Here is a 27,355-nt window from a genome sequence, read left to right on the forward strand (position 1 = left end):
CTTAGCCCTTTCACGAATCTAAGCGGACGCACAGACAGGGTATAAAATTATAAACCGTTTCAGGAGAAAATTGCAATGAGAAAAAATCGGTAGTAGACCTCAGGGCGAAGCCAATGCATGTGCGACCTTGCGCGAGACGTGTTTGCGCGGCAATTTCCTTTTGGGTAATTAATAACTAAGTAAACTAAGTAGGTACCACAGTTGTACCACACACCTTTGTGGTTGAGGTCTAAATATGCAACACATTATTTTTAGGTCGATTACATATTTATTACATAAATTAATAATGAAATGCAACGGGAACTTTTTCACAAACGAGTCACGCATTTGCTTTTCGCAAACAGTGCTATGTTGTTGCATTTAAATATAAATAGGTGCGATTCCACATAATAATTCAGGATATACAAATTCATTACTTATTTTGCATATTAACATGATGAACTTTATCATGTTTTTTCTTAAATAAAATTATCCAGTTAATTGCTTTGACAATAATGATGAATGCAAAGAGCAACATGATTTTTTGTTTGGGGTTTGGTGGGGGCGAGGCGTATAGAGGGCGCAATGAGTGGTGTATAAAGGGCACATCAGTCATGGGGACACAACTTTACAAAGCGGTATCGTAGAAACGTAATAGAAATGTTCATCGGAGGTTACAAACACAATCTAAAAACAAATTTCTGTATTGTAAGTTTGTAACACAAATCATACACCCCGATTTATTTCTATTAATGATTCACTGATGGTTTTCATTCTTATTGCTATATATCTATAGGTCTCTTATCATAATGTATCGCTACCGCTAGGCATACTGTTCCGAGTTGCGTAAGGGCCTATGCTATGGAAAATATAATTTTATGATTTTACTGAAGTATATTTCTCTTCTAAATACCTAATACTGGTATGGTTGTGTTCAGAATACGAATTGACCAGTTTAATTTAGGGATGGAGGGGGGGTAAATTGGGAGGGAAAGATGGCGGCCGACCAACAAATGTTCACATCTTGAGTCTTGTGGGACTAATCTGTTCGTGTGAGAATATGCTTTCGAACATCGTTTCTTAATTACCGTAGTAATAATTCTAGTCATTTAGAAAAAAAGAAAATAGATACGTGTTTTTTAGCGTATATGATATGAACAAATATGGTTGGCCGCTATCAGCCCCCCCCCCCCCCCCCCCCCCCCCGTTTATCAACCCGTGCCCCCTCCTTAAACTAAACCCGATAAATTCGTATTCTGGAGACAAACACTAACATATCCATACTAGTTTTAAGTAGTAAGAAGAGATTTATTACGCCTAATCATGCTTCAATACTGTAGCGGCGCTATGCGACGTAAACTCAATACCATCTGTTAATCAAAAACAAGAGTAATCAAGGTGTCACTAAATTACAGCTTTATTTCACGTTCAGGGATAGAAAATTCCGCGAGATATTTACAGACAACTTTTCTAAAGTTACCACTTGCCATGTCTATGTCTAAAAGTTGAGGAAATGTGGAGTCGGATTCTTAATTAGATTATTTTAACATAATCCGGGTCATAGTCATAATATGTGTCGCTTAACTTCAAACTTGGGTAAATCCATTCTGCTATAAGGTTGATTATCTTTCAGATCAATATTATATTTTTTATGTTATCAACCTTAAAGCAGAATGGATTTCCCCAAGTTTGAAGTTAAGCGACACAATTATGTAATACATAAATATGTGGTTAATGGCTATTTATTATGACTATATTTTTGTAAGCACTTATAGATGTAGTGCGAAATGAATTCTTTTCTTGTTTTCACGGAAACTCACGAACGTGTTATGCTAGTTCGGTCAACGTACGTTAGTACTTCTGTCTTCTGAGACTGACTGAAATAACACAAGTTCGTGAGTTCCGTGAAAATACGTTTTTCGCAATACATCTGTACGTTAGGCACTAAAATTTGAAATTAAGTCCGTCTCTATACCGTTCAACATAGACGCCGCCGCTAAACTTTAGGTGAATATCTCGCGCAATTTCTGCCTAAAAATTACCGGTAATATATTGTAAGTCATCCGCGCTTTGTATTGTAATGGTGGAAGACACATTGGTGGTCATCCTAATAATTACATATTAATACTAAATATGGCTTTAGCTTACATGATGTTGCTTCTGACTTGAGTGCTGTGGTTGTCAATGATGTTCTGTAGTACTTCCTGAAAATCAAAAGGAAAAGGGTTACAATTTTTCGGCAACGTCCCATGTGTCAATAATTTAACTCAAATAAAAAAATACACTTTGTAATAATCAGAAATCAACAAATAAAGTAGATTGATATATAAATAATTACTCAACAGGAATCGTTGTTTGGAAAGCATTCATTTGTACAAACACGTTTTTGGATCTGAGAAAATTAAAATTAATAATATTGTCAATATCGTATCAGTATCGTCTGGTGAGGAAATTGCCTTGAGGAGACGAGCCGCCACTGAGACATTGTGGCCGAAACCACAAGTGTTTCTATGGAGGAAACTCCAGTTTATTTCACTTCTTCATTTAAAAGTGCGTTAACCCTTTAATGCATGACCTTGACAAAGATTTGTTCAAATTTAAACTTTGACATGCTGTCAATAGAGTCAAAAATGCATGATGCATATACATCACACACACAATCACGCCTGTATCCCATAAAGGGGTGGACAGAGCACATGAAACTACTCAAGTTTCAGTGCCACTCTTGGCAAATAAGGGGTTGAATGAAAACGAAATTGTGACATTGCAGTGACATATAGAAATCACTATGCATTTAAGAGTTAAATAATAATTCGGACTAAAACCTAGCAATACATACCCTTTCTTTTTCCCCGCACATGTTCAGCCTTGCTTTTAATTTGTTGTACCCGTTAACTGACTCCGCCTGCTGTAAATATAAATATTATCTTTTCATTTCTCTGTTCAGGGGTCGAACAAAGTATGCTTGTGTAGTACATGTACTAATAGTACAAAAGACACGATTCCCTGCACTGTACTAGACCGAACTACTCCCAAATGATTCTGTTCTCTAGTACATTTAGTACACTCACACACGCGCAACAGAATGGGAGCGACAGGAACGAAGAGCCGAGAAGTGACAATGACAGCAAAGCGATCCGTGTGATCCGACCGCAACCGAAATATAACCGACTGACTTGGACCGAGAGCGCGCGAAAACGGCCGATCAGCTCTCGGCTAGTACGGTCGAGCCTTACTGTACGCCATATGCACAATTTGTTTCTCGCTCTCTCGGTGTACTACTGTACTAAATGTCCTAAAAGAACGAACTAGTACACTGCGGAGATCGTACTAGTTGGGAGCGATCTCGTGAACGAGCAGGCACAACTCTAGAACGAAGAATATGTTCACATAGGACCTTGTATAAACTTGAAAGTTACTTATATTCATAGAAAATTATTATGACTTCATAAAAGAAAACATAAACTACCTATCGACTTTTTTAGGGTTCTGTACATCAAAAAGGAAAAACGGAACCCTTATAGGATCACTCGTGCGTCTGTCTGTCCGTCTGTCACAGCCAATTTTCTCCGAAACTACTGAACCGATTAACTTGAAATTTGGCACGCATATGTAAACCAAAGACGGACATGTAGTTTAAATTAAGAAAATTTAATTATAGGGGCCACTTTTGGGGGGTAAAAATCAAAGTTTCTAGAACTATATTGTGTTACATGGGTCAATCACTTTTTTTTTGTTTTTGTGTGGCACTACTGATTAATCTCTTTTTATTATTAAACTACTTAAAATACATGGATTTTAACATGCTAAACATAAAATTAGACCAGTTAATGACAATAGCGCAAAATAGAAAATAATAGTTTTAGTAATTTGTATAAGATTTATTGGTTTTCTAGGAGACACATTTTTCACTCCATACTAAAATTTCATGTCACTGCGTGAAAATTAAGTGTTAATACCTTTTTGGTATAAAAAAATCGCACTGCAGTATTTATTGTTATAATCCGTTTCAATAAAACATCGCCTTTATTATCTTATAACGCTATACTAAAGCAAGAAAAGATAAATACTTTATTTAAGAATTCAGTTTCAAAAAATGTCACTGTTGACGATTAAAATACTAGTTCTCCTGACTCACCAAGTCAAAAGTAGGCAGTAAATGCCGACACGATGCATGACCTTGGCTCGACCAATAGAAAACCGACCTGAGTGTCACGTGATTCAGCCCGCCATTACAACGGCAGTTCGTAGCATCGTTCATTTCGTCTGAAGCTCTGATACAGGTAAGGTGGCTTTATTCCATTTCTCCTGACTTACTGCGATTTTACGTAATTTTTGAATGATCACAGTTTAAAACTAGGCTTTAATACATAGCCCTGAGTTCTAATATTCTTGAGCAACCTATTTATTTTTATTTTTCGTTTTGATTATGGTTTTATCTGGTCTTAACACGAATTTGTCTCCTGAGTCACCGGTCCCCTGGCTGACTTTTCCGGTGACCCATGAGACAATTTTGGTAACCCATGAGACATTTATTTGTTTTTCAAAGATTTATTTATTGATGTTCAAGATCAGAATGAAGAAATGTTATTTTCGCTTAATTTTTGTATTTTTATGACTGCCATTTAATTTTTCACTGTTTTCTATTATAGAATTACAATAATTAAACATTTTGTTTCATTCTGTTCCCGATAAAGGCTCTAAAGACTAGAAAATATATCATATACTCATATTAAAACAAGTAAGTTTCCACTTTTAAAGTCTCTTGAGTCACTGATATTTGTCTCTTGGGTAACCATCTTGCACCAAAAAAGTCTCTGGGGTCACTGTTTTGTCTCTTGGGTGACCAACTTGTCACTAAAAAAGTTGACATATTTAAAAAAAAATTGTATGGAATCGTTACAGTTTTACCTGAGCTTTAAGGATAAACTATGTTAAAACAAAAAGAGAAGTAAAAGTTATGGTGTATGTTTCATTTGCATTTATTTATTACTGATTTAAAGAAAACTTTTTGTATGTTCTTGTCAACAGTGACTCAAGAGACATGAATGCATGTCGTAATTATCTACTTTGATCATATTTTGTAATAATTTAAATGAGTAATTTAAAAAAATGTGTTTATGTACACATTGCACTATTAGCACCTTTGTTAACATGCTATTTTACTAAATTATCCATGGTTACCCAGGGGATCACTTCATACCTCTAATTAAGTTTGTGGTCATATAAAATAATATAATAATCATAAAAGTCTGCGGCAACTCCTGAAATATGAAAGTTGAATATATGTCCTACGCTAAAAGCTAATAAAAATGTAAAAAGAAGTAATTTTAAAATTTGATTTGTTCTTACATATCAAATGAAAGACGTTGTTATAAATATTTCAAAAATATTTTTTTAATAATTTTTAGTATGGTCATTTTCAAGTTATTTATAATGACATAGTTTGGTCACCCTACATGATACATTTGTATGAGAAAAGTTATGTCTGAATATCTTTAAAACCAGACAACGAATATAAAATATTAGATGGTGGATATTTAGTAAAAATTTTTACTAAATGTTGAAGTCAGCGATTGTTAATATACCTAGATGTCTAAAGAGCTCTCAAAAATGACCCCACGAATATTGTGCCACGGTAGGCGGGGCCTAAAAATTGTGCCACGGAGCTTGTCAGTGCGCTAATGGCGGCCAGTCGGACAGTCGTAGCAAGAGTCGTAGTACGGAATATTTAGAATATATGTTTACAAAAAGAATATGCCGTACTGTTTTGTAATATCATGTGCTAGTCGTTCCAACAAATACGGAGAAAAATATGGGATTAAGTTTCATGTGTAATTTGGCGAGGATCATAGTATTATTTCGATTTATTTTGTACGAGCTACTTTTGTATGGGGATGATGTTATGCAATATTTTTAATAGCCATTGATATTTAAAAACTTTCATTTTTGTATAATTTTATTAATATCGCGCGACCATGTTTGCCTGCCTGCTGTGCGGCCGACATAGGCCAGTAAACTTGTTTAAACACACGTACGTGTCAGTGGCATAGTAGTTCGATTATTTTGATCACAGACCTTGTGTCACCGGCATAGTGGTTTAAATGGCCAATCTGAACACACTCGTGGACACGTATGGTATAGCATTCGCGTAGTCATTTGTTTCCTTTGGTCTATGACAGATGACGTCACTAAGCGTCCCTAAACGTGTTAATTTAGAAAGTTGTAGAATAGAAATAGACGTGACGTCCGGTGTCCTATGTTATTATCTTTCGGTGGCGACATCTAAGTAATTACATATTTAAGGGCCGGTTCTTTAGTCTCCAAATAAATATATCTACCAGAAAAAGTTATCACTATCCTTTTCATCACACGTATAAATTACAGTGACAGCTGATATTTTTGTGACAGATATTATTTATCTGGCGATTGAAAAACCTGACCAGCCCTGAAAAGGTAATAGTTATTTGTTATACAAGGGGGCAAAGTTGTATTTTAACGCCGAGTGTGGAATTGAAAAACGAGCACGTGAAAGGTTTCTATAGTTGAACCACGAGCGAAGCGAGTGGTTCGAAAATATAATCCTGAACTTGCGAGTTTTTCAACACACGAGAAGTAAAATACATTTGCACCCGAGTGTAACACAAAACTTTTCCCCTCACTACAGCGAGGAAACTACAACGCAAAAAATACGCGGTGGTAAATCATCTTATTTACTAGATTCACTTACTTTTGTCAATTTTAAAGCAGTTAATTTGACTTTATTCAAGGTCAAATTACTTTACCCACTAGTGGATAAAATGCGTTTTTACTCGCTGGTATTAAAGGACAAAACACGTGTTTCCGAGCTAGTGAGGGGAAAAATTTATAAAATGAAAGCCTACGTTTAACACCTGTTAACAATAGATGGCAACTGACAACAACCTGAACGTGACTGTACATTGATATACATACAGATATAAATTGAATTTATCTAGCCATAAAAATACTTATTATAGCGGCATACGTGTACGACATAATTATTATTTTCATTATGTAGGTTGTTACTTCATAACAACAAATTAATTATAGTTATTTTTTAATATGCATAAAATTAAAATTATTTCTGCTTGGTTCTTTAATGTATGACACAAACCCATCCCTTTTCGTGTAAAATTTTAGTCAAATATGAACCGCGAATTCTTAGCTGCCAGTACGTATAGCAAGAAGGTTATTAGCCGAATAAAATCGCTGATTGGTAGTTAGTGACATTATATGCATTTCAGCTACACTTATCTGTGTGCATTAGTATAAAAGAGATGACTATTGTTTTGTTTACCAGTTTTGATTACAGGGCCTGTAAACGTATTGTCTTGTGTAAATGTAGGCGTAATTGTGTATGTGTGCTAAACGGTGCCAAGAATTTGGACGGTAATGTTCTTAAAAGCGGCTTCCATGTTTATCTTACTTCGTTGGTTGAAGTACTTTCGAGTGTCTGTGGTAGGGATGTCACGAATGTCGCATGTGTCACATTCGCGAATGCGAATATTCAGAATGCGAATGTGCGAATGCGAATATCGCTGAATTTCATTAAAAACCAAAATAAAAACCAAGCAATCACCAACAACCCGCTAGGTAAAAAATTAAAAATGCTTACTATTGGTCAAAATGCCGAGTACGAACTTCACGCCGTACGAATTTGACCTATCTGCGCATGCGCGAGTCGACAAGTAGCAATTAGGGCCCACGCACACGGGCAACTGTTGCCGGCGACTTTTTTGTCGCGACCATGACTTAGTATGAAGGTGCGCACACGAGGCGATGCAACTTTTCATACAAATACGAAAGTCGCCGAGCAACTGTTACCTCCGTGTGCGCGGGGCCTTAGAGCGGCCGGCGCGGGCGAGGAACAAGCTGCGACTTGCACACATTCGCATTCGCAAAACATTCGCATCGTTTGAAGCGAATGCGAATGTCAATGCAAATGTTTAAAAGAATGCGAATCTTTCGCATATGCGAATGCAAATATTCGTAACATCCCTAGTCTGTGGTGCTACAAATCTTAAGATATTTACATTTTTAACTTTCTCAAAACGTGTGGACTGAGTGAGCACTTACAAAAATTTATTATAAAAAAACCTGACACGTTAGTGGTTCGTTTTGTATTTTACAAATTCCCATTTCACTTTTACTAAACTATACACATATAATAGCGGTCTAAATCTTATGTTTTTCATCAAAATTCGGCTTTTCAAAAGTGTGAGGATTGAGTGAGCATAAGAAACTATTTGTAAAAAATTCAATACGTCACTAGGTGATCTAAAATTTATAGAGGTAAGTTGGCATATTTTTTACTAAATGTTAGTATATAAATATTATATATTAAATGAATACATTCACTGTTTTCGTTGGTATTTTGTGAGAACTGAGTGAGCACATGTTAATGACTGTATCTTTTGATTTATCTTTTTACAAATTCAGAGATTCGTTTTACAATTGTTTTAGAACTTTTACTAAATGATCAGCATATTTTATTTTATTTTCGGAAGGTGCTCACTCAATCCACACGCACACAATTTATTAGATTGTGTTTAGCTTGGCGACATTTGAACTAACCTTTCAGTGTACCTTTTCATAAAAGCCGTGGAAATTCTCATAAATATAAAACATGAGAAGACAAAATAATTGTTACCTCTTTTATGACTGTAAAGAGGATGGTGAAAAGATTTTGACTCTTCTGATCGAGAAGCTTGGTTTTAAGTTTCAGTTCTTTAGTAGTCTTCTCTATAGCCTCAAGTTTTTCCTTATTATATTGAAGTCTGTAACAGAAAATACAATTAGACTCACTCACCGAATAAAAGTTAAAATAGTAGGCCATTTTTTTTTTCATAGTTGTCCTCCCCACTTTTTTGTAACATGGGCATTTTTACACGATTCATACTCAGAATCGCGAGGTCTTTCGATCCTGATAGAAGAAAATAATATCCCAAGATTTCCATACACTTCATACATTTTTGAAACCTTCCATTCAGTAATCGCCATACTAGTCATAGGGCTTACGGCGAAATTATGGTCAAAAGCTGCACTTTATGCAGAAAGCAAGCCACTTTGCACAGTGATACTAGGGACTAATACAAATGATTTCATCCGAGGAAACACGATTTTCATTCACTAGAATTCAAGATGGCGGACATTTTCCAAAATGGCGGCCGCATATTTTTAAAAATTTATAGAATCATAACGGCTGCACCGATTTTGATGCTTGGGGTGTCTATCAGTTTGTATTGAAGCGTTTATTAAAATAAAAAATTAAAATCATAAAAAAAATTAAGATGGCGGCCAAATAATAAGAAAAATATGAAAGTTTCAAACTTTTTTTTTCATTCTCGTGAAATTTACCAATAAATTTTCTATGATATGGCCACATTTGTATGTATTTAAATTAAACCTCTGATAATATTATCTACATAATAAAATAAAAATCATGAAAATCCATTGAGTAGTTTTTGAACTACACCCAATTCAAATGGAGCGCGCGGATTTGAAAGACGTTTTTGTACGTGATGTAAAAATTTTGGAATCATAACGGCTGCGCCGATTTTAATGGTTGGGGTGGCTATCAGTTTGTATTAAAACCTTTATTCATATATAAATTAAAATCATTTAAAAAATAAAGATGGCGGCCTAATAATAAGAAAAATATGAATTTTTTTTTTTATTCTCACGAAATTTACAAATAGTTTTTCTACGATATGGTTACATTTTTATTTATTGAAATAAAATCTGATAATATCATCTGGAAAATAAAACAAAAAACATTAAAATCCGTTCAGTAGTTTTTGAACTATACGCATTGCAAATGAAGCGCGCGGGTTTGAAAGACGTCTTTGCACTTGATGTGATGCATCGTATCGTTTGGTACCGCTATACTCGCAAGACTGATTATTTATTTTGGTCACAACTTACTATATTACTATTCGGAATCAATGTTTTTAATATGTATATACATTATTAGTTTTTTATTCCGAGTTTAGGTATGTTTAGATAACCCCGTAAACTTTGATGGTCATAATTTTTATTTTAATAAAAAGAACTTAAATACGTACACATAACATTTGTATCACTTCTCCTTTTCAATGCTAGAGATAATCTCCGACAACTTTTGAAGGGGGCTACGGAAACATTTATTAATACAAAACTTATTTTTTGCTTCTCGTCTAGGTTATACTGAAAGATAAAAGAGTCATACAAATAATATCAAAATACAAGTAAATAATGAATAAATAATAATTTATAATAGCATTTTTGCAAAATAATTTTTATTTTGGCAGCTGCCTTTGCAAATGTTACATTGCATTATTTGCATTGCGCAGGGTAGACCCACAACACGTACAGCGTATTGTTTCGCAGCCTTTTTCACAACCGCAACTGTCCAAGTATACCCATTCATACCATATCTCCCTGTTTTCAGACCACTGCAGTACCCAACTATCATTGTACGTCTTCCAACCCCAGGATGATGGCATAGGAACAGAAGTAATATCCAGAATATGGGGCGTTGTTATACGACACGGAGCGCAAGTGCTGCCGATGTGGGTTACTAATTTATTTTTGGTGGTAAACAGTTTCTTGCTCACCCAGTTCAGGTGAACTTTTCAAGCATGGCGATTATTCCTCCAGGAAGACTTTATAGTTACTGCGATGTTTCTATCAAAGCTGGTATAACTTCAGGGTGTGCAAATAATGTTTTAGAACATGATTTTTTCCTTTTGTATTGAAAAAGAAGTGGTGTCAGACGTAAAGGCGTGAAAACCACGAAGAACAGTCGGTCTTCCAGGATCCAAAGTGTTGGCTATTTTATAACTTATACTCTGGCAGGTTATTCTCATTTGAAATATTAAGAAAATATACTAGATAAGACTTAGAAATTTCACAATATAGAAAGCTCCATAGATCCCATGCTTAAATGCCAAATTGGGACCGTTCTTAACACATATTTTAGTGAGCAAGCATGGACTCAGGCCTGTTTACCGGTATGGTTTGGCGGCTTAGGCACTCGTAAAGTGTCGTTTTGCCGACATTCCTGCCTCCATTTAAATCACGTCTGATCTCGCAGGTAACACGCTGAAAGCCTTCACGGCTACAAACTGCGAGATAAACTCAAACAACAAAGGGCATGGGACACTAGTATCCGTTACCACCCTGAACTCACTCGAGGCCTCTTCATGAGGCAAAGACCTTTCGAGGCTCTAAGCTAGGTCCAAACCCGAATCTGGCCACTGACTTTACGTCTATCATTCACCCGTACTTCAGACTCCAGTAGTTTTTATTTAAATACCAAGACATCTGTATCGGAAGATCTGATGATACGCGTGAGTCCCTATTCCGCCATATCTTTTGCGCGAGGTGCAATGAGACTATCAGCTTCTTCCTATGGTTTACCCTGAAATAGCAGAGCAAATGTTCTCTGAGGAAGTAAATTGTTTAGAAAAAAATTCACTACACTAATAACATCAACAGGCTACAGTTTCTGGAACAAGCCTTGTTGGTTGTCATACTGAACAGTGTCTTCCTGGAGGAATAATGGCCAAGCTTGAAAAGTTCACCTGCGGCCTATATATGATCCGCAGACTCCACATTTATGCGCTTGGACGCGAACTTGGTGCGCAAGGAACTGTTTCCAACCAAAATTAATAACCAGCATCCCACCAACATCGTCAGCACTACAAAAACATACGCTCCTTGTCGTATAACAAGCAGACCATCTCGAAACGTAGACTAAGTAGACGAGAAGCAGAAAATAAGTTATTTTGTACATAGCTATTTCTGTAACCCCCTACAGAAGTTGTCGAAAATTATCTCTGGAGACCTCGGAAAGGACGATTGCTATTAATACAAATGTTATATTATGTGAATTTAAGTTCTTTTACGTATTAAAATAAAAATTATGACATTTATGACCATCAAAGTTTACGAGGGTTATCTAAATATACCTAAACTCGGAATAAAAAACTAATAATGTATATGAATGCTAAAAACATTGATTCTGAATAGTAATATAGTAAGTTGTAACACTTGTGACCAAAATAAATAATCAGTCTTGCGAATATAGCGGTACGAAACGATACGATATGCATCACATCAAGTGCAAAGACGTCTTTCAAACCCGCGCGCTTTATTTGCAATGCGTATAGTTCAAAAACTACTGAACGGATTTTAATGTTTTTTGTTTTATTTTGCGGATGCTATTAACAGATTTTATTTCAATAAGTGAAAATGTGACCATATCGTAGAAAAAACTATTTGTAAATTTCGTGAGAATAAAAAAAATTGAACATTTCATATTTTTCTTATTATGCGGCCGCCATCTTTAATTTTTTAAATGATTTTAATTTTTATATGAATAAATGTTTTAATACAAACTGATAGCCACCCCAACCAATAAAATCGGTGCAGCCGTTATGATTCCAAAATTTTTTACATCACGTGCAAAAACGTCTTTCAAATCCGCGCGCTCCATTTGAAATGGGTATAGTTCAAAAACTACTCAACGGATTTTCATGATTTTTATTTGATTATGTAGATAATATTATCAGGTTTAATTTCAATATATACATATGTGGCCATATCATAGAAAATTTATTGGTAAATTTCACGAGAATGAAAAAAAATGTTTGAAAATTTCATTTTTTTCTTATTATTCGGCCGCCATCTTATTTTTTTATGATTTTAATTTTTTATATTAATAAACGCTTCAATACAAACTGATAGACACCCCAAGCATCAAAATCGGTGCAACCGTTATGATTCTATAAATTTTTAAAAATATGCAGCCGCCATTTTGGAAAATGTCCGCCATCTTGAATTCTAGTGCATGAAAATCGTGTTTCCTCGGATGAAATGATTTGTATTGGTCCCTAGTATCATTGTGCAAAGTGGCTTGCTTTCTGCATAAAATGCAGTTTTTTTCCGTAAGCCCTATGACTATACAATATGTATGAAGAAATGGTAACGGAACGGGAAAAAACCTTGGGACAATTTTTTTTTCTCCTATTAGGATTGAAAGAGCTCGCGATTCTGAGTGGAAACCACATAAAAATTTCCAAATCCATAAAAAGCGGGGGGACAACTTTAAATGGCACAGTAGCATCTTTAAATAATATACATAATATAAACATAAGTATTATACACATTTTAAACATTTCACAGTTACTATAAAATAAGATTTATTTTGATTATGTGTATTCTCTTTCCAAAATAGTCAATTTAGTAAACCTTAATGTCGCTTAAGCATTTTGTCTGATGATATGTTCATTTTAATAGTCAAAATCTTATTTTGAGCTGTCAAGTTAATAGATTTAATAATATACTATACTGGTAAAGATATACTCCAATATAATTAGGGTGAATCGGCCCTTGCGCGCTAGGTGCTTGTGGGCAGTGCTATGTCCAGGTTTACATACATCTCTATAAGAATCCACCATATTTTTACAATATAATTCGCCACAAATATCATGACGATAACTTATTTAACAAGAAGCATTAGTCGGCGTAGCTGTTATGCTTGCTAAAAAGTTGTCTGAAGTGAAATAGACTAGTTTTTTGTTTCCCCATTATATTATGTGTACCACAAGAGCGACAGCAGCGCCGCACAGCTTATTGGTGGACTTTTCCCAAAACATGTAACACAACTTGGGGAGCTAAATTACAGTTGTATTAAATTTTATGGCAATGCATCAAATAAATCTTAACAAGTATTTACTTTATTAAAAATATGCGTGCACTTTAAATGGGTTTACGTTGTAATACTTGATATTGTTCGTTCTGGTATAATTTCATATTGACAGAGCTACAGCGAATATGTGCTCGCCCATACACTTATAATTCATGGTATAATTATAAGAGATAATGCTATATGTAGAAAATATCAAACCTGATGTCCGTACTGTCGCAAACTTTGCATTTTTTTGTGAAGAGTAGTTTGTGGTCGAGGTCGCGCGGCGGGGAGCTGACTGCAAAACCAATCGAACATAACAAGTCGCTTAGCGCAACAGTCCACTAGCACAACAGTACGCACGGCACTCGAACCAACCATGTGGCTTCACCGAGACTGCTCTCTGCCAACTCTCGATATCTTATAAGCTGTCGTAGCTAACAATTTTTATATTAATAAAAACAATTGCATTTCATTTATAATTTATCTTTAAAGTGCAATAGCAGGGGTATCAGTTACATCACCCTTATATTCGAAGCCAAGCATTAATTTCTTTAATGTATGTAAATGCCGTATTGCAAATTGAAGTACAAATACTGAAGCTTCGAGAGCTGCAATTCATTTCTAGAACTGTGTTAATGTTAATACTAATCAATTATATCTGTTATTTGCCACAATTATTAATTTTGTTAAGCTGTTGAGCGTACCATATGGGTGAAATAAAAAATAAACATAAATTCGCTTGCTTTGTTTGTTTATCAATAATGCCCTTCTTTGATCATGCCTTTAGAACCTAAAACTGGGCAAAATACTCACAGGGCTCGAACCTGAAGTGGCTTTGCAAAATTATATGATCACTCAATATGAATTTTAAATTATTTTTATTCACTGGGAAGCGAGAATTCACAGAAAAATAACTGAACAGTGATCCTTGACAGTTAATGTTAATATTGTTTAATAAGAGGCCAAAAAAGATACAACTTAGGTAGCTATTTCGAAATTCAATACTGCTTTGTTCTTTCAATTATATATAATGTAAATTACTTACATGGGTCTATTGAGTTCCAATCTCTCTTCAGTGGGGAAGTAATGGCTTGAATCATATGCCTGAAATCATTCTCGGCTGGTTTACACTCCAATTTAGAGACAGGCACACAGCTTATTAAAGGTTTTTCTGAACTAAAATACAAAAAATACCATTAGACGAATGTTATACACGCCATATAACCGCAACCAGCCGACACCGGACATGCAACACTGTGACAGAAAATAACCAGTAAAATATACAAGTGTTAAAATATTAATAAAATACATGTACATATAAATATATAAACACTTAAGAATGATGAAACACCTTGTATGGATTCCAGAATTATTTCATTAGTTTCATTACTCTTAAATGCATTAATACAAGCTACACTTTGAAAAAAGATCTTAAAATACCATATACTCGTATCAGACGAGTAAATTATCATTATTTGCATTTATAATCCTATGAAGTCCGACATATAAAACTGAGCTTTTTAATAAAAGTAAAAATATATAATTAAAACATGAGAAAAATATTTTCAGTAAATTAGAGTGAGTCACTTAAATATACCATTGTATTTTTTATCTTGATGACAATTATGACAGAACCCAATCAAGGCATCCCTAGTCTTATTCCGACTAGTTAGCCTTTAAAGTTGTTCAAATACAATGTTAGATCAAAAACTCTTAGGTCTTTTTCTAGTACGTAGTTATCAGTGGTAAAATGTGCAGAAAAGATCTAGTGGGAAGAACCCACATCACTCCATGTTTTGTATGAATAAAATTGATATAAGTAGCAAGACCCCATTTCAAAGTGATTTTGTGGATAATTGAATTGGTACAAATTTCTGAGTTTATCACAGTATCACGTCCTGTCCACTTGCAACATAGGCTGTACTTACGGGTTTCGGCGAAGGGAAACTGCGTTAAGCACCTCTGGAGTGCATGGAGGACTCGAGTTTACTGGAAACATTTACATTTGATGAGATTTATAACAAGAATTACAGAAAAGCAGTCTGTGTTTAAATTATGAATGCTATAGAAGACAATTTATGTGGATCTACTTACAATTACTATATACTTAATTCGATACAAAATACTTTGTATACTGAAACTAAAAAAGTCAGGTGTTGTAAGCTAGTACCTTCTGGTGGCGGAGGCGGAGGTGGTGGTGGCAGCATATAGAAAGCTTTTTTTAGATGGTACTGGGCGTGTGCTGGTAGAACCCCTGTCCTATAGAACTCTTGCTCTTCAAATACTGTAGCATGGACATACTTGCATAATGGTAAAGTGCATACTGTATTTTGATAATTGCGGCAAAAGGTATACACCCCAGTTAACTGTGACAGGTCCCTTTGATGTGCATATTTGCATCCTACTCTAACACATGTACCCCTAATGAAATCCCTACACACAGTCACTTTTGGCCTTTCTGTAACCTGGCTGTCTTGCTCTTCATTTAATCTTAGTGAAGTATCTTCTGCTCCTGCTGCTGATAGTTCAGTTGTTGATAGACTTGGAGATTCTTGTCCGCTTTCCTGGTCAGGGTATTCATCAATTATTTCATTTTTAATAGGCACTGGCATAACAGGCTCTTTTTCTGGGGGTGGCGGTTCTAAAGGTAAAGGAGGATGGATGACCGCTTTCACAGGTGAAGGCTGCTCTTCCTTTTCCATCGGCTGGTTATTCCTGGGTGGGCTGTCTGATGTACTTGGTGTAGTCTCACAGTTACCGTTTGGCGGAGACTGACTTTTATATTTCAAGTACTTTTTCATATTTTTAAAATTGGGCGAAGACCGAAATTTGATGGACTGTTCACCAACTCCGAGTCTCCGACAATTGTCAGGATCTGTCAAGACAAAAGTAGAATTAAAATACATTATAATAAATGCAAATGGTTGTGTAACAAAGAAACCTGTTTAAATCTTCCTCAACAGTTATAGTTGACCAAATATAACTTTGCTATTTGCAAAACACTCAAAAACTTACATTCTAAAAACACTAAAATAATTTCAAGAATCTATTTTTTTCCAAGCCATTCTCTCACAACTCATAATTATAATGTTTATCCTTAAAATACTATTTTCAAACATAAAATCTAGAGCACAAGGTCTAGACTCCAGATACTTGTATAAATACTTTTTGGACTGTGGAGATTAGCAAACCTTACTGTGCTTTTCTCAAACAATGTGCATGAATAATTAACTGTGATCGGGGATTTGGATGCCACACGGGGTGAATGACCTAAATCACAGCTTTGGGGCATATTTATTATCAGTTTATGATGCCTTTTCGGATAATTTGATTTTAATTAAAAAAGTCCTACAGGAAGGACCATGGGCTTATAAAAAAACGTAATTTATATTAAGAAAATAAAAAAAATCACTTAAAGATTTGTTTCTTTTTTAGTTTTATTGAATGAATACAATAAAATAATAGTCTTATTTAAATAATATAATGCACTAATCACTTTTAATCAGTCTTGGACGAACGTTACTCCACTGCGAGCCTGAGATCGTCCTCTTGTAGGCGCTCCTCGACGACGTCCAGAAGCTGCACGGCAAAATATCGGGTTCTGCCGTGGTTAGTCTTTGAAATTAGTTCTGACAGAGAAATATCGACATAGGAACTAGAGGAATCATACCGGGATCTTGTTTGTACAAAATTTGTTTCTATGAGTTTTATGTCGCAAAAGTCTGTTTCTTCATCTTCAGTTTCTATTTCTGATTCCCTAAGAGCGAATTATGTTTCTCTGTCATTTAATCCTACAACAATAAAAGCAATATGTGTCAGTTTTTGCAACCATCACAAAAATTATTATTAAATTATGTATTTGTATAAACCCGAGGTACTACTCATAGGACTTAATATTTTTACATCCCGTATTTCGTAAAATATAAGCAAAATCAAAGAAATTATTACTTAACTCCGTAAAATAACTAATAAAAAAGAAGATAATTTAAAAAATAGTAAAAAATTACTCAAGATTACATGAATAAAATTGGATTTACTAACCTCTCCTTCACGGAATACCCATGTCGCCGTCTGTAACTTGTCAGTTTGACACTTTGTTTTTATTTTTCAAGCTTATGAGTGTGTTCACATTCAAACTCAAATACCCCTCTAGAAAATCGTATACGTCAGTTTATATTGGCACGAAATTTTAAATCAAAATTATGGCTTTTATAATAAGTCCTACTGGTAGGACCGTGGTACGCTATGACTATACAGTCGTTGAAGAAGCTGGGTCTACCTAAATCATTATGCTGGTATGGATATGCTGCGGGATTCCAGGCTTTATGTGGTTAGATAAAGGACAGTTTTTTACCATAATATTGCCTTTATATTACACATTGATTGTCAATATATTGCTATTACGGCTCAATGTTTTAAATGTGACATCAAATGATCCCTCCGATCCCACAGTCAAACTGTGTAAACCGTTTTGTAAGGCAAGAGTTACAGTTATAAATGTATTTTTAAGTGATAATAATAAATAAATATAAAAATATACCGCGTGGAATCGGACGACGATCCTTTCGGGAAATGGGAGATAGTGTAGCATTAGGACAACATTTTTCCCCTAGAAACTATACAATTTACTTTAACTATTTTCAAGTTATAGCCTTTCAAACATTTTTGTAAAAATGTACTAGGTGCAAACCCTAAACAGGTGACAGGGTCAATGACCTTACTTGTAAACAATCGTTAGATGACAGAACATTTACTGGTGTTAATTTGATGCCGTACCAATATGACAACCACTGACTACTAATCATAAACATGAAGGCATAAACAATTAAGGAGGATATCGCGACCTGTTTTATCATAAAAAAAATTGTTATGTTTATCTTACTTAGACTGATATAATGTAATAATTGGTATAACCGCTTTTCACATCACTGTTTTTAAAGCCGGGCGTACATTTTTTCATGCATGAAAAAATGTACGCCCACATTTTTTCATGCATGACCTAGTTCTTAACAATTATTTGGTTCGCAAAATTAATAGGTTACATTTTCAACGACCAGCAAAACTCTTTACGTTGTCGAAAATCGATAAGATGTTTGACGCTTGAAATGATAGGTATTGTCATTTCATCAATGTCATAATTATTCAACTAAAATTGCCTATGTTAAAACATCGTGATTATTGAAATTTGCTCTACGTAAAACTGCAATGGAACTGTAATGTGACTGATTATTAACAAAAGTAACAAACCAAATCCACTCTCGCATCAGGTGGGGCATAGAAAAAATTTAGGTGCTTCTGATATAGTCACTTAGATTACAAACTTATCCCAATGTGGCTATCACGAAAAAGCACAAAATGACCAACGAATCAACCCGCGGGCCCTGCAGCTAGACTTGATGAAAAAATACTGCGGCATTATCGCCGGAGTCCAGGGAAACATTAATTACATACAATATTAAATATCATGTGCTACAACGTCACGGAACATCATGCATTTACCTACGAAGATGGAAGAACATTTGAACACCGTAGGATGTTAACGTGAAAATAGTGTTAAAAATGGTTAAAAGTATGTAATAAAGATTGATAATCATATTTTTGCCATTATTTCATTTAAGTATTTGACATGCGTCATTCATACATCAGTGTATTAATGTCAACGCTCGGAAAGAATGCAAACAATGTCCGAGATTTCCCGATTGCGATCCCTTAATCTAACAATATGGTATGTGCATGTAGGGTTATCACCAGGGCCAAAAGTTGGCAAATTTGTTAATTTTATTTTTTGTTTAATTTATTATTCCAACCTTCACTAATCTACTCTGCTGCAATTATATAACGCTATATTCCCGAGAAGGAACATGGTGTTAAACCACCCTGTAAATCATGAATGTTATTACTGCTAAATTATTGTTTTTTTAATTGTATAAAATATGTGATTTATATAAAAAATCACTTAATTTACAATATCATAATAAATATAATACTTGCACAGGAATAGCGTTTATTTTTTTAACAGTTTAATTTACAACTTGTAACCTCATTGTTCATGAGCGACAGTAGTTGCTTATGATCAGTCTTATCATTGTCTACTATGACGTCTATGACATAAAAAAAAATCACAAGCCAGATGGTGTATCCATATAACTGTTTCTACTTGACATCCCGCAGTGTGGCATCCAAATCCCCAATCACTGATAATTAAACATTATCACATCATAATTTTACATTGCTGGGCAAACTTTCTTCATTGGGACCAGAAAATAATTGAAAATTCAAATTATCAGAAACAATGCTCTTTGATTTGAAACTCTTATGTTGAGAGTAATGTGCTTATTAATTTCAAAATAAGGCCACATAAAATGTTTGCACAGGTTCATTCTTTGCCCGCCCCTGCCCCACACTGACCATGCTAACTTTGCATTATACTGTTCAGTAACAATTTGTAAATTAGTACATAGATATCCCTATACATAGCCTCCAAACTTGACACAGCACTTAGCATAAAATTGTATATGGACCAAACACTTACTGCACTGCATTCTGAATTTAGCAAAACAAGTTTTGTTCAATATATATATATATATATATATATATATATATATATATATATATATATATATATATGTAACTTTTCATACATTCTTTAATATATTTTATATTTTAAACATTGAAAACATTAACAAGCAAAAGCAAAATACCTACAAGGTTATGTAAATGAATAAAGAAATTGTCAAAATTATAGACCAATATTTTTGCAGGCATGGTAAAATATTAATACAATACATTATATTTCAAATTGTTTCTAGAAGCAAATGTGCTTTCCTTTGGACAGACATAAAAAAATAAAGGTCTCAGTCATAAGAGATGTGGACCAAATCTGCTAAAATGAGCCAAGTCAGCAAAATACATTAAGTAATGGCATTGGGGTTTCGAGAAAGTACATGATAAGCATCATATAATGCATTGTCTAGGCCAAAGTAGGTACCTGAATGACTGTTATGGCCGCTGTACACACATGGCCAACAGTTCCACCAACCCCCTTGGCCATGTGTGTAGAGGGCTACTTGGCCGTAAGTTAGCAGTTGGCGCTTGCGCTTGCCGGCCAACCGATTCGTGTCGGTTTTTTGTCCACACATCAAAGGATCTTGGCGCCAATGGCCAACTGCGTTTACACGTTGGCGCTTCATTCAGTTGCTCGTCAGCCGTCAGAGAGGACAGTAGTGAAATATTTACGAAAATAATAAGTTTATCTATGCCAATAATAGTGTAGATTTTAGGAAATAAAATAACCTTGCAAATGTTTAATGTATTTCCTAAAAAAGATAAATGTTCTTATCAGAATATTCAAAAAATTGTTAATATTTCAAATAATTTAATTTTACTACGGGGTTATTATTTTTTAATCAATTTTTTCTGACAACGTCTATGACCTAGAATTTTCTAGACTTTTCCATTCCACGTCCATCTTTCATGAAGAGCCAATGCCAAGTGATTGGTTCGCCAATGTGTAAACAGCGGCTCTTATCTTGGCCAAGGGGTTTCACAAAGGGCTGGTGGAACCGTTGGCCATGTGTGTACAGGGGCCATTAAAAATTACAAAAGTAAGACGACACTTTAATAAAATTCTAAGATTAAATGTTTCAGGGACTAAAAGCATTTAATATACATCCAAATTAAAAGAAAGTAACCTAGATAATAACCAATAAAGGTGATTAACCTAACTATCCTAAAGTTTCAGAAAGAATTCGCACTGGCCGAGTACGTGGACAGAAAGATTTAATTTGGAAAGATAATAAGTAAATAAAATGTCAAATGCAGATTACTAAAATGAGGACTTAATTGAGTGTTTTACAAACCTGTCTGTGTATCCTGCATTTAATTTCACTTCACTTGTCTCCTCTTTAAATACCATAAACCCATCCGCTACTTAGCTTAGGGGAATGCAGGCTAAAAATTATTATATTGTTCCTATTTACGATCAGGTTGTAAATACCAGTATCAAGAACAATAAAATATGCGCATTAAGAATAATAAGACTATCTCCTGCCCGTGCCCGTCGAGTAAAACCATGAATATGAAACAACCATCGCACAACACAATAACAAACAAAATGGCCGCTTCACTTCACAGGAATCGGTGAGGGCGCGAGGTTAGAAAAATACCACTACAGACAGACTAACGAATGGTTTTGCGAGTTATTGATGACACTGACACGGTTATAAATAGCTAGTGTGCTAAGTATAAATAGCTGACGCGGCGTCGCTTAATTTATAAAAAATATCAAAACTTTATAGATACTGGTTACTCTATATAAAATCGTGCATGGCGGTCTCGACAGTAACCTCATGGATTATGTCCATTTTAGAGCCAACAATAAGAGAACACGAAATCTAGAAATGTTTGCCTTGCCCATGGTAGCTAATAATAATATATCTAACAATGCGCCTATCCTTAGAATGTGTCGTTTGTACAATGACTTAGATATGGACATTGATATTTTGAATAGTTCTTTGACTAAGTTCAAAAATGTTTTATTATCCCGAAATTTACAAGTAAGTGATTAACATTTGATTGTATTTTTTGTTTTAAACTCAACTATTGTCGACCTTTTCATTTGTGAAAAATGTATTTAGCGCTAAAATGTTTTTTTATTATAATGCTGTGTACAATTGTAATCGTAATGTAAGTAATATGTAAGTTGCTAATGTAAGGAATAATTTACAATGTTGTTTGCCTGCATTATGTTATTGTACCTATTCATAAAAATAAAAATAAAAATAAAAATAAAAATATCATCTCATAAGTCTCATACACAGTAGTACCTACTGTGAGTACTGTGAAATGTGTTGCCAGGGCTCTGGACTCACAAGTCACGTTTCGTTTCCCTAAAAGTCACCATTTGACTGCCCAAGTCACCTTTTTATAGTATCGATAGGTAACTTAATTTTATGAGAAGAAATTGAAAAACACAGTATGTACATTATATGTATATGTCACAATTTAACTTTACTGACCTTGTATGATTACTCTTCTTAAAATCTTACACGTTTATCATGTTATTTGAGTTTGATTACTTTGATTGGATAATTTCAGAAAATATATTTTTAATTTTATCCTTGAAAAACAAAACTTTTTTTTACGAAAGTGAGAGCGAGAAGAAAGTAAGTCTTTCTCACTCTCACTTACGTGAAACAATTCCAAAATCGTAATTTTCTTAAGAGTCTTTATAAAGTTCTATTTTTGTGATTTTTTCATATTTTTTAAAAATATGGTTCAAAAGTTAGCGGGGGGGGACGACACTTTTTTTTTCTTTTAGGAGCGATTATTTCCGAAAATATTAATATTATCAAACAACCCTTATCCATTTTTAGTCCCCACTTTACATGTTGGGGGGGGGGGGGGGGAATCTGGACAATGGAAATACCCTAACAAAACATTTTTTCCACTTTTTATTTTACCACTTTGTCGGCGTGATTGATATACATATCGATACCAAATTTCAGCTTTCTTAGTGCCAACGGTCACTGAGATTATCCGCGGACGGACGGACGGACAGACAGATATGGTGAAATTATAAGGCTTCCTAGTTGACTACGGAATCCTAAAAAGGCGCGAAATTCAATTCATGACCCCCATGACCCCCCCCCCTGGATCCGCGTATGAGGCGTTCTACCACTAATACCACTGGCAGCGCGTAGTTTTTTCTGCCTGAGGCTTTTATAACCAATCCTCGTCATTTCTAATGAACACAAGTTAAATTATAATCTATTGAAAATATTTCAATAGATTACTCATATGAGAGATAATTTCGACCTCGACAGCTGTGACCTGGGTGGCCGAGCGGATAAAGAGGCATTTCCCGCGATTGGAAAGTACGCTGGTTCGATTCCAGCCTCAGGCACCAGAGGACTTGGTCACTTTTTCTTTCATATGTGTAATTTATTTCGGTTTTAATCCTCGTCATGTTTGTCTACACCCGTTTTAAGATCACGGCGCCACTTTGGTCTCATCTCAGCCTTAGATTGCCAAATTTGAGGTTGAATATTAAAGTAGATCAGGTCCCTCTTGTAGCAATCCTTAAATCTAAGTTTAGGGCGTCCAACCGGCCTCTTGGCATTTGCAACTTGACAGCATGACTTGACGCGGGAGTCTGGCTGGTATGATCCATTCTATGTACGAGTATATGACCAAGTCAAGTGAGCCTTCTTTGCTTTAACATTGTCAAATCCAGAGCCAAAATATGCATATCATAAAAGCTAAGAAAAATGCTTCATTATAATTAATTATAGGTAGGTATAGGTACGTAGTAATATAGAAAGGAAGTACAGCATCAATATATTTTTTGGAGACATTCTTCCATATCTCAATGTAGACAAAATCACCAAAAATTAGCAAACCTAGTTGTATGAATGCTAGGTGATGGTATAGGTAAATATAAATTTCTTAGAACAAATTAAATTATCCTCATAGAAAATAATTTAATTTGTATTTTTAGTAGACACACTACTATTTTAACATCCGTCATCATCATCGTCATCATTCGTCATCATACTATTTTTTTATCCGTCGCGATAACGGAGGACGCTGGTTCGAATCCAGCTTTGGACACGGAGGCCTTGGTCATTTTTTATTTGTATATGATATTTATTTCAGTTTAAATATAAACTTACTTCAATAAATAGATATTCATATACTCGGAAATTAATATTAAATAATGTACAACCTAATGGGAATCTGAATAAATTTATTTATTAACATGAATTTACAGTTAAAAAAGAATAGTATCCCACAAAAAATTCTGTGACGTGGTTTTGGTGTAAAGTACTGACTAAATCTTCCTAGTTTTAATTACCTACATAATTATATCTGTGGACAACCAAAACTGTTAATAACTTGACAGTGACAATTGCCTTAAGCTTTTTACTTTTTTGCCTTGTACTTTTTTTCAATTGTGCAATAAATTTTAAATAAATAAATCACATACTCTGTTTACAAACCATGTATTATAAATTTTTCACTTTACAGTTTCACCGTTTGTCAAGTGGTGCGAGTAAAACAACGGTTAATTTAAAGGACATTCTTACACAGATTGACTGAGGCCTACGGTAAGCTCAAGAAGGCTTGTGTTGTGGGTATTAGGCATCTATACTTTAGTGAACCAGCAGCGTTATTGAGTTATTCATTTATTTAAATAAAAAAAGTAGATCCTTATATAGTTTTTTTTTACCCAGTGGTTGACTGGTAGAGAATGTCTGAAGGCATTAAGTCCACCAGCTTATGTGCAATAAATAAATACAGAGTTCATAAAATTAACCATCGCACTAACATAAAATAATGATTACAATCAAACTAATTTACTCCTTCACGTAAACTGTGATTATGATGTGAAGAATTGTGATGTTAAGTCGGGCTCGGGTCAAATTAAGGGCTTTACACTATGGGCTTAGTAAACTACGGTACTTTCGTATTAGATAACTACATTGTTACTCGTACTTCTCAAAAAAAAACGTGACATTTCAAGCTAGCCCGAAAAGTCCCCAAATTTGCCCGAAAATCGGAAGTAACTCCCATGTCACCAAGGAGGGCCAAAAGTCACCAAAATGGTGACTTTTGGGACCGTCTGGCAACACTGTGAATTACTCAGGTACTCGCTTGTGTTTTATAGCCGGCCGTTCCCGCCAAACTACCCCCTCAAGCTAGGAACATACTACGCGGACGTCCGTCGTAAAACGACCGCGACCGCGACCTATCAGTGTGCACCTTGGTGTGCACGGAACAAAACATCCAGGGAGCCAGATTTCGATCGGACGTCCGTGCGTTCAAGGCCACGTCCGCGTCCGTCGACCGATAGTTTGCACGGTTATGTGTATTTCCATTGTCCAGATTCCCGTCCGCGGTCGATTTACGACGGACGTCCGCGTAGTGTGTTCCTATCTTCAATCGATCCGTTTGGACAAGTCGCGTGACAGACCACGTGACTTGTCCAAACAGTCAATCGACTGTTTCTTACTTAATAAAATAGTATTAATTTGTGATTTAAATATGGAAATTCCGAAGAAATATCGTTTTTAAATTAAAATAATTACCTTACATATATCATAATGTTTTGTACTTATATACCTACATGTTTAAATACTATTTATTATGTTTAGGTTCTAGCTGTTCTTATTTAGTTTATATACATAAAATAATTATACCTTCTACACAATGTATAATTCATAATATTAAGGGAAGAGCGGTGCCTCCCAACACATGTACGTTTCACAAATATTTTTTTTTTTTTTGAAAGCTACTGAACGAATTTTCATGCAGCTTTCACCTATGTACTATTATTTTAGTGGGAGATTTTAAAGTGTAAATGGTTAAGGTTTTGTGTAATTTGGTTGAATTATGACGATATTTGCTAATAATACAAGACTCTGCCCAATCCGTTTGAGTCAACATCTACGCAAAGTATAGCAAAATTATCTCTTTTTCAATCTTTGCCCTCGTGAGAAGTAAGCTAGAGACAGCATCAGCCGTTTGGAATCCCCATGAAGCGTCCTATATCCTGCTGCTTGAAAAGGTCCAAAAAACATTTTTGCGCTTCTTTTATAAAAAAAGGTACGGGTATTATCCATTCTTGTACCCAACAAAATTCCTTTTGGGGACGTTGGGTTTCTTCTCGTTAGAAGTTAGGCGTAATTTCGTGCTGATATCTGTTGCTTGTGGTATTTTGAAGGGGGAGTCAGATTGCCCGGTTTTAGTATCCCAGCTGGTACGTCTGTTTGTTCCTCCTGTGACGAAATATGCCTTCCGTGAACGTAGGCACCCTTTACTGGCGGTGCCGGTCGCACGGACCGTGTCTCGCCGCAAGTCACCGTTAGTTCGTGCAATACAAATGGTGAATGAGTTTTTAGACGGGGCACCTAATGTAGATATTTTTGCGAGCAGATGGGCGTTTGTACGTGACGAATGCCTGAGGTTTTGTGTGAGATTGGATGCTAGGCCTTCATCTGTTATTTAGTATATTTAGTGTGTTATGTTATGTTTAATTTTGCTGTTTAATATTTTATTTGGTGTTACTTGTTGTAATGTTTATTTAAAATTCACGGTGCTTTAGTTTTATTTACTGTCATACTGTGTAATTTTCTTTGTGTAAATAAATAAATAAATAAAAATAAATAAAATAAAAAATGCTCTACAAAAAGTTCTCAATGGTATATGCTGTACTTCGTAAACCGGGGAGGGTCGCCATGAGTTGATAAAATTAGCATCGTAATGCTACCTTACCTTGCAACATTGTATCATTATTTAACACATAATGTGTCTTCCACAGGCAAGTAATGGAGCGCATGACGTCCCAGAAGCTCCCAGCGCGTAAGATGAAGACGTTATTCAACAAGTGGGCGGAGCTGGAAGATCGCATTGGGGACGCCGACCGCGCCGAGCAAGTGCGGGAGCGCGCTGTCAAGTTTATGGAGACCGCCAAGTTTTAAACATACATACATAGGGCAGTGTTGTCATGTGAATGTGACATAAATGTGATAAGAAATAAATGCATTGTTTTAATTATTTGTTCAGTTTTATTTTAACAAGATAATAAATCGTACAAAATGTAATACTACAAATACTTAAACATGTATGTTTTGCTAGTCTTTACTTTACTAGTATTGTTATTGTTCCAAGCACTTTCGT

The 27,355-nt window shown here is 35.0% G+C and overlaps 1 protein-coding gene and 1 long non-coding RNA gene across 2 annotated transcripts; both read right to left on the minus strand.

The window, feature by feature from the left end:
* Positions 1–1,669: 1,669 nt before the first annotated feature.
* On the minus strand, positions 1,670–27,070 carry LOC125240672. Its single transcript, XM_048148679.1, has 8 exons — positions 26,951–27,070; positions 15,846–16,550; positions 15,604–15,664; positions 14,721–14,851; positions 13,892–13,970; positions 8,651–8,777; positions 2,819–2,887; positions 1,670–2,183 (listed from the first exon to the last, which is right to left on the minus strand). The coding sequence occupies exons 1-8, from the start codon at positions 27,012–27,014 to the stop codon at positions 2,124–2,126; spliced, it is 1,296 nt and encodes a 431-aa protein (XP_048004636.1). The 5' UTR covers positions 27,015–27,070; the 3' UTR covers positions 1,670–2,123.
* On the minus strand, positions 17,093–17,932 carry LOC125240675. Its single transcript, XR_007178651.1, has 2 exons — positions 17,717–17,932; positions 17,093–17,466 (listed from the first exon to the last, which is right to left on the minus strand). It is a non-coding gene; the product is annotated as an uncharacterized LOC125240675 (long non-coding RNA).
* Positions 27,071–27,355: the final 285 nt, after the last annotated feature.

The sequence above is a fragment of the Leguminivora glycinivorella genome, chromosome Z (assembly GCF_023078275.1).
Source record: "Leguminivora glycinivorella isolate SPB_JAAS2020 chromosome Z, LegGlyc_1.1, whole genome shotgun sequence".
In the NCBI taxonomy this organism is placed as follows: domain Eukaryota; kingdom Metazoa; phylum Arthropoda; class Insecta; order Lepidoptera; family Tortricidae; genus Leguminivora; species Leguminivora glycinivorella.

Bases quoted from the DNA above. Each gene is read 5' to 3' on its own strand.
- LOC125240672 (XM_048148679.1), bottom strand. From the start codon at position 27,014: ATGCGCTCCATTACTTGCCTGTGGAAGACACATTATGTGTTAAATAAT. The intron at 16,551-26,950 runs GTAAGGTAGCAT...TTGTCTTGACAG, and splicing joins TAATGATACAATGTTGCAAG to ATCCTGACAATTGTCGGAGA. The intron at 2,184-2,818 runs GTATGTATTGCT...TTTGATTTTCAG, and splicing joins TGTGCGGGGAAAAAGAAAGG to GAAGTACTACAGAACATCAT.